This window comes from Galeopterus variegatus, unplaced genomic scaffold (assembly GCF_000696425.1).
Source record: "Galeopterus variegatus unplaced genomic scaffold, G_variegatus-3.0.2 Scaffold23196, whole genome shotgun sequence".
Taxonomy (NCBI): domain Eukaryota; kingdom Metazoa; phylum Chordata; class Mammalia; order Dermoptera; family Cynocephalidae; genus Galeopterus; species Galeopterus variegatus.
Window position 1 is genome coordinate 1 of NW_007749307.1, and position 8,807 is coordinate 8,807.

Below are 8,807 nucleotides of genomic sequence, written 5' to 3' on the forward strand. Positions count from 1 at the left end.
ACCGCGCTCAGCCAGTGAGCGCACCGGCCATTCCTATATAGGATCTGAACCCGCAGCGGGAATGTCGCTGCGCTCCCAGCGCCGCACTCTCCCGAGTGCGCCACAGGGTCAGCCCAAGACATCTATATTTTTTAAAGCTCCCCAAAGTGCGGCCAAGGTGGAGACCCACTGATTGAGGGAAGGGAACATCAGTAACCTGAGCCCCTGGAAACTGTCCACTGGTCTGGCCTTCTGAGAATCTGTCCAGTCTGCTTTGTGGAAGTTACTACCTGTCTCAAGAATGGACTATACCCAGCTCACTGCCTCCAAATGCTGCTTCACATTTCTGACATTTCAAAAATGCATCTTTTACAGAACACCTTCACCACAAAGAATTTCTACCTTTTATCTAACCAAATTTTCTCTTGCTATCATTTACATGAGGATCGACACGCTTTTTCTATAAAAGGCAGGACAGTACATAGTTTAGGTTTTGCAGGCCATATGGTCTCTGTTACAACTACTCAACTCTGCCTTTATAGCACAAAAGCAGCCCATAGACAACACATAAATGGGTGTGGCTGTGTTCCAATAAAACTTTATTTACAAAAACAGGTGGCAGGCCAGATTTGACTCATGGGCTGTAGTTTACTGGCTCCTGATACAAATTATTTTCATTTATGGAAATAAACTGTGGGGAAAAGGAGTAATAAGACTCTTTCCTTTGAAGACTTTAAGACAATTCACCCTGACCTTCTTTTGCTTCTAAATCTTGTTGAAGTTCTTGTTTTTAATTAATGTTCCTTTTCTTCCTCTCAAGTTCTCCTACATTGTGTTGGCTCAAATTGTTCCAAAGACATTCCATATCAGAATTACTTAAGCCTGTGTTTATATGGACTAACATGGTATAAGTTATGGAAGATGGAGCTAAGATAGTGACAATTTTCAAGTTCAATGTGATAGATATTAAGGGGAAGGAAAAGAAAAGTTGGAAAGGGACTGCGAATCCCTATTACCTGGTCAGGAGACTGTCCCATGGAAGTTTCATGACTGTGTGCTGTTCATTCTTCTCTAAGATGCAGTCACATAAGATGGGATCTAATTTCACAAGACTAAAGAGAAAGAAAAGGCAAAAAAGAATCACCAAGATATGGAACCTACCTAAATGTCCATCAAAGGACAACTGGATAAGGAAAATGTGGTATAAATACACAATGGAATACTGCTCAGTCAAAAAAAAGAATGAAATTCTGCCATTCGCAGCAACATGGATGAGCTTGGAGAAAATTATGTTAAGTGAAATAAGCCAGACACAGAAAGAGAAATACTGCATGTACTCACTCATAAGTGGGAGCTAAGAAAGAAAAGAGAAAATAAAGGAAGGAAGAAAGAAAGAAAGGCTGACCACAATAAAATGTTGAACTTTCAGAAGAAAACAGACCTCTAGTTACTAGAGATGTGAAAAGGGAAGGGAGAGGAGGGTTAGGGAGTAATTAGGTAAGGGATACAAAGAATAATTATGATTTGAATAATGAACATGCTAATATTGATTTGATCATCACATACTGTACAGAAATACTGATAATCAACTCTGTACTCCATGAATATATATATAATCAAAAATAAATAAATAAATAAATTTTGGTGGGGGGGGGGAAGATACCCCAGACTTGCCCATCATGTGACTGCAGCTTTCTGGGCTTAGTTTCACAGAAGGCTAGCAAGGAAGAAAGACTGGAAGCAGGGCTCTTTATTTAAATGAAGACTTTAGATTAGGCTGGTAGGTCCCAACTTTTTGATCATGAGGAATGGAACTCTCTTCATCTGGCGGTTTATCATCTGCACCCACTTATTAAGAAGATATTACCAAAATGCTAAGATGACTTCAGTAAAATTTTTTAAAGTTTGCATTTTATTCCCCACAACAGCCACCTGCATCTGCAGATCAATGGCTGTTCTATGTGAGATAATATTTACTCAGTGTGTTGCCAATGTTGACAGTGTATATGGATCTGACAACACCCTGGACAACAACTCTAGGTGTCCACAGCCCACGGTGTGGAAACCACTGGTCTTGATTTTTTCTAAGACACTGTGATTCCCCATGCTCCCTCCCAGACCCAAATGTGTCTATGCCTGCTGAAGACCACCCGACAAGACAGACCCAAGTTCTCCTCCTTCTCCACTCACTTCTTGTTGTCTGCATCGACCAGGTCATTTTTCTTGGCGTAGTTAATGATGATCATTCGGACCTCGCTGCCCTCGAGCATGCTCCCCTTCCTAGGTGAGGAGAAGTGAGCGGGGGCGTTAATTCATGCTGTGCCAGGAGACAAACTGCAAACACCCGGACTCACTCCCTGCTCAGCAGGGTGCTTTCCTTGACTTTCGGCCTCTATTTTCTTCCCTTTTCTGGACTGAGGTGAGCATGACCGTGTGAAGAATAATTACAGGTAGAAAAGGGAGAAACCTCCTCTGTTCATTTGGTCCAGAGAAACTTCCCCAGAGAAGGAAGCTTGGAGCTGAATGTGGGAGAAAGGGAGAACAGGGCAGAGCAGGTTTTGCCAGTCACAAAAGAACACTACTCGGGTTGAGAGGAAGTGGAGGCCAGAACACCAGGCAGGCAGAGAAGGGCTGCTCTCCAAAAACTCACTTGTGGCCAGACTCCTGGAAGAGCAGGGTCATGCTGGCTGGGACACAGTAGAGGGATTTTATATCTGGAGGGTGATAGGGCTGTCCCCTGCTACCCTCCTGGATAGTCGGGGAGCTCGGGGAGGGCTCGGGTATGACGAAAGATGTGATCCTAAAACCCAGCAGAAGGAAAGAAAAAACACATTTTATACTAGTGTCTCGGCAAGCCCCAGTCCGTTGCCCAGGTGCCCTGGGGCCAGCTGAGCTACGGTGACCAGGCCCCCTGCACTCACCTCGGGTGTTTCCAGTCCACAGCCACAACGCTCTCCACCCCTTTGCTCAGCTCCTTCACCTGTATAACCTGCTCCTGCTGCATGTGCTGCAGGAACTTAGAGAGCTAAGGGAGAGAGGGCCAGTGGTCGGGGACTTCATTGATCCCACACACAGACTGAGTGCCTAGGATGTGCCAGACCGAGCTCGGCAGCAACTGTGGAAGGATATGAGATGGTCTCTGCACTCATCACACTAGGAGCTGGGAGGCCCCCACCCTGAGGGTCAGGAGCAGGAAGTGGCTAGAGCCTAACTCTAATCAGATATAAAGGGGTCAAATGGGGAGAGGAGAGTGGGCACCACCGAACTACCTCAGCCCAGGAAGAGTTTTTCCCCTTAAACCTGCAATCAAAAGCTTAATTTTAGCCTGAGCCCTTAGATAGGGCTTCCCCAGTGCCCAGTCAGCTCATGTCATCCGTGCCCCTGCACAGCTCTCTGTGTGGGTGTGCAAGGAAGGTTCCTGCTTACCTTTCTGTAGCTTGACTTCTTTATGTCCAGCTGTCGTCCTTCGGGGCTAATGGCAGATGGAAAAGGCAAGTTAAGCTAACAAGCAGTGGTGGTGGGACCTGCCTGGCACTGAGGGCCTTTTTCCTCAGCCTCCCTCCCCCAAGTTCAGAGAGAGGCCACCATTCCAGAACTCTGCCCAGTGGTGGCATCTGCGAGGGATGCAGATGCCTGGCACTGAGGGCCTTTTTCCTCAGCCTCCCTCCCCCACGTTCAGAGAGAGGCCACCATTCCAGAACTCTGCCCAGTGGTGGCATCTGCGAGGGATGCAGACTATGAGACAGTCTAAATCAGGGCTGGCCAACAGAACTTTTTGTGAAGACAGGATGTTCTCTGTCTGTGTTGTCCAATATGGTAGCCATTAGGCGCATGTGGCTAGTAAGCATTTGAAATGTGCCTAATGTGACCAAGGAGTTAAATCTCTCATTTACTTACTTTTAATTAATTTAGATTTAAAATAGCCCTGTGTGGCTAGTAGCTACTGTATTACATATAGCTTTAGATTCCTCTCAAACCAGACAATCTTCGGTGGCCTTAAAAGTTCCACCTGAAGGTGAGCCTTTCTACACCAAGCTTGTGCTGCAGGCACCAGGCCTGGGGCAGGGTTCAGCAAACTGCATCCTGTGGGCCAAATCTGACTACATCATCACTTAGCTATCGTCTGTGGTCACATTAGGCTATAGAGGCAGAGCTGAGTAGGGGTGACAGACCCTCATGGCCTGCAAAACCTAAAATATTTACTATCTGGCCCTTCACAGAAACTTTTCTGACCCTTGCCCTAGAGCAACTAGTTTTGGGGGAAGGCTCCTGATGAAAGCTATAAACTTCCCCTCTCCCTGGAACTTACATCTTCTCTTAAAATGTGACATTCAACAGCTGTGGGATTCTCAGGGAACCCTTCTAGAACCCACCACAGATTAAGAACTTCTATTCTAGAGAAGATTCTGGGATCCCTTTCCCAGTTACTTGCAACCCAGCAAGGTCAGGACAAATTACCAAGGAACCCATCACATACTCTAGATGCCACACTTATACAGGATGCCCTAAAGAAGCCTGTGTGTAAATGGGAAGAGATTACATTAAAAAACACTTTTAAAAAAACAGAGCAAGATTCTCAAAAAGAAAGAAGTTCAATCTCAGGGTGAAAATCAATAAGCAAACTTCCTGATAGGACAGTATCTGTTGAGTGCTTATTATATGTCAGCCTAATTAATCTTCACAACAATCCTGTGAGTATTGAAATTAGGGCTCAGAGAAGCCCAGTAACAAGGTGAAATTTGCTTTCTCCTGATAGGACAGTATCTGTTGAGTGCTTATTATATGTCAGCCTAATTAATCTTCACAGCAATCCTGTGAGTATTGAAATTAGGGCTCAGAGAAGCCCAGTAACAAGGTGAAATTTGCTTTGCTCAAACACCCTGGGGAGCTAGCAGTTGAGCCCAGATGGCTCTGTCTTCAAAGTCCAGGTTCTATCTACAAGTAACACTACCTCTCCTGGTGGCTTGTGTTTTGGGTGGGGTGGGGGTTCACCCCAATTCTTGCTGATACAACCTAATCTGGCCTACCTACTTTTCACAAGTGTGAGGGGGTTGAACATTCCAGAAGAAGCCTCCTGACAAAGAGGCTGCCCCCGGACTCTTCCTGTACAGGACATGCTGCTTGATTCGTGAGAGACAGCCCAGAACTGCCACAGCAGAGGCAATATTCAGAGAATCTCGGGAATTTTAACCTGCCATTTCCTCAACATCCTTTCACTGGCTTAGGTTAAGTTTTTAAAACCCAGGACCTAATGTATTTGCCAGATCAACCTTCTATAGCATGTCCCTCAACCAATGCCCCCATCGGCCCTGTCCTGTCCTACCGCCAAGGCACAAGAGTGAGACCCAGTCCCTGGCCTCCAACCCACATCAGTGTCTTCCATACCAGCAGGAGAACATGTGGCTGCCAAGAAAAGTGCTGGTGAGTAAAGGCAGGTCAGCCTTTTTGACTCGGCACTTCAGAGCATGCAAGAAGCATCGCTGTAACAGTTCATCCATTTGCTCTGTAAGGGAAGACAAGACCACACCCTTCCTGAGACAGAACGCCTGCTACAGCACAGGAAAACTCCTCTGCCCAGCTCCATCCCCACCCCCACCTCACCCCCTTGGCTCTGAAAGGAACCCATTCCCAGGTACCAAAGCTCCCAGACTCTCTTGACCACCAAGCCTTCAGAGAGGGATGACCCCAGAGAAGGGGTTAAGCCACAAAGTCCCACCAAGCCAGGAGCATTCACCCAGAAGTCAGAGCCAGAAGAAACTCTAGGGGGCTCTGTAGCTGGAACAGTCCAAATGCCAGGGCAGACTGGCACCCAGGAGACATGACTTAAGTGGAAAGGACTCTAAGGCAAGATGTCAAAGAGCTGCTGTGCCACCTCACCGAAAATAGGACCTTCTCCTCCTCTCCCAGAGCTTCAGTGCCATTCTGATCAGAAGTGGGGTGAAGCTTGTCAGCCTCCTAAATTGAGAGGAGGGGAGACAGGCCCTTCTCCTCCCAGAGCTATACCTCGAAGGGTTTTGCTGTCTGTGGAGTCTTGGTTCGGGGCCCCAGCACTGGTGTCTTCTGAGGCTTCTGAGAGGGACTTCTCCCCACACGCCTGATGAACCTCCCCAATCTCCTCCTCTCCCTCCAGGGTCAGGCGCCTCACATCCTCCTGCAGGGTGGGGTCCACCTGGACAGACCCCTTGTCTTCACTGAGATCTGTGGGATCCAGTGCCAGTGGAGCAATGGAAGGTGGACAGGACTTGTCCCCAGATTGCCTGGAAAAATCTCATGTCAGAAACACCAAGGAGCAGCCATAACACTCTCCAACCCTGGTCAGGGAAGAGTCAGCCAGGAGTTCAGAGCTAGCAAGAGCTGACAGGCAGGAATGCCCAGGAGAGAGCAGAGAGCCTGTGCTCTCATCCCAATTCTATTTTCAATCCTGGGCCCAGAAAAGTTCCATGCCTCAGTTTCCTCATCTCTGAAATGGGGAGAATAAGTCTTGCCTCTCCCTATCCCAAAGGAGTAATAATATTCTTAACAGACATCATGAGACAGAGAAAGATCAAAGAAAAAGCAGTTAAAGATATGCCCATAAAAGTATTCCCTTCATATAAGTTAAAAACAATAACAACATTTTGAATTAAATAACAACATTAAGATCATAAATGCGTCTGTAGTACCAGTTGGTGACATTCAAACCCAAGGCTCAGCACATGTAACAAAACACAAACACCTGGACTGCTCAAGGACTGCGAAATCAGTGGCTTCTGTGTTAAATCAAATGCAATCTAACTTGCAAAGGAGAGATTACCATGGTTTTCTGCCACTAAGCCTTAGGAAGACAAAAAAAGCGATGCCACATAGCAGAGCGTATAGAGAGGTAATAAGCTTCATCTCGGCCAAGATATGTAAATCAAGCCAAGTTTTAACTACTAGCGGTAGCAAGGCTTATTAAGTACTGTTAATAATAGTAAGGCCAAAGTGTATGTTTAGCCTATTCTGACCAGCTAAACACTATAAATATTTTTTAAAGGGGGGGAGAGAGGGGGTTGAGGCAGTTGATAAAACAACTCAGATGACATGACCTTGCTTGCTGCTGCCCAGACTGATAGTTAGAAACAAAGGTGCTAGGAGAACATCAGTCATCAGCCTCCAAATATCCGCTGAAAAAAACAGGCTAATGAGGTTGTACCCCCAGCAAAGTAGGGCTTGGCCAATATAGCTGACCCTTAACAACAAGGGTTTGAACTTTGTGGGTCCACTTATATGTGGATGTTTTTCAGCCAACTCCAGACAGAAAATACAGTATTTGCAGGATGGAGAACCCATGTATATGGAGGGCTGACTTTTCACATCCAAGGATTTTGGTATACACAGGGGTGGGAGACATGGTTGGTGGGGGGAGATGTCCTAGAACCAATCCTCTGTAGTCAACTGTACTTGTAAAACGAATAACTCCAAGGCTGGGCTAGAAAATATAAGGGTGAAGCTATACCAATAATAAAAGACCAGGTACATTGTTTTTGAGAAAAGTACTGTTTCCTGTTTTGGTAAAATGACACAAGAAAATAACCAGAACATGAACTGGTATGTGGCTCTAGAAAGCAACTGTTACAGTCTGAATGTGTTATTCCACAATCAGGAGGAGATGTGAAATATGACACGTGAATACCATAGATGTAATTGGCTTATCGTCCTGGTGCCTGAAGATCTACCCTGCTTTGGTTTGGATTCAGAAGCACTTGTCACGGGGCCAGATGTTGCCTAAAATGTGCATGGCAGATAACGCCAGATTGACCAGAGCTATTAAAAAAATGAATAACACCATACTGAGGGGCAGAATAGACAATCCCTAAGGAGAATTCCAGGTCTAGGATTCTATAATTCACCTAGAAAATAATCAAAGTTCTCTCTAACTTCATGTCCAACCAGGAAAAAAATTCTTTATTCTTTTCTCCACATATGGCTGAGAAATGAAAATCTGGGGTCAGCAATTTGCCTAAGGACACGGCTAGGACAAAACTGTTACTCTGAATCCCAGACTGTATGCTCTCTCCAGCCACTTTGGCTCTCCAACCAGGAAAAAAATTCTTTATTCTTTTCTCCACATATGGCTGAGAAATGAAAATCTGGGGTCAGCAATTTGCCTAAGGACATGGCTAGGACAAAACTGTTACTCTGAATCCCAGACTGTATGCTCTCTCCAGCCACTTTGGCTCTCTGTGAAACAGAAGAAACACTGTACCCACCACAAGTGGTCCTGGTAAGTGTGCAGTACAGAGAAGCCCCTTCCCTTCAGGCCTGAAGTCAGCATCTCAGCTGTGGACATGGCAGCGACTCCGATCGCTATGGGGGCTCTAAGAAGAAGGAGGCCAGAGACAGGGTCAGAAAGTCTACCAGGAAGGCACATGTCAGGACCATCTTTCCACACACGTGGTAAAAGCATCATGGTTACCAATTTGAAGCATCTACTTCTATCACAAAACCAAACTCAGTCCAGTCTCGATTTCCTTCAGATTACCTACCTATGAATATTATTTTCAAAAATCCCTTGACCAAATAATCCCCTGACCTTTCTGTACAATTAACTCCTCTGCTGACATTATCACTGCCTTCGTTTTATTCCTATTATGAATTCAACCCAGGCAAGACCTGTGAGGATATTTAAAGTTCCCTTTCTTAATTTCAAAAATGTAGATGATCTCCTCCACTTTAAAGAAGTCATAGTCATCCTGTAAGCAAGTTCAGAGGGGAGGCAATTCATATGCCACAAATTAGGCTGAGGGATGCCTTGGTTCCCCAAGAGAGAAGAGACAGCTAGTGGAGCCAGTCTGAGAAGTTCCTTC

The 8,807-nt window shown here is 45.8% G+C and overlaps 1 protein-coding gene across 1 annotated transcript; it reads right to left on the bottom strand.

The window, feature by feature from the left end:
• Nucleotides 1-995: 995 nt before the first annotated feature.
• LOC103583454 (eukaryotic translation initiation factor 2D-like) lies at nt 996-8,392 on the bottom strand (the record flags this gene model as incomplete). The annotated part of the gene is made up of 8 exons (XM_008564763.1): nt 8,211-8,392; nt 5,983-6,236; nt 5,365-5,482; nt 3,406-3,451; nt 2,901-3,004; nt 2,630-2,779; nt 2,170-2,259; nt 996-1,091 (listed from the first exon to the last, which is right to left on the bottom strand). Coding segments are annotated over exons 1-8 (1,019 nt in total), but the record flags the coding sequence as incomplete, so codon positions are not given.
• Between the last annotated feature and the right edge of the window lie 415 nt (nt 8,393-8,807).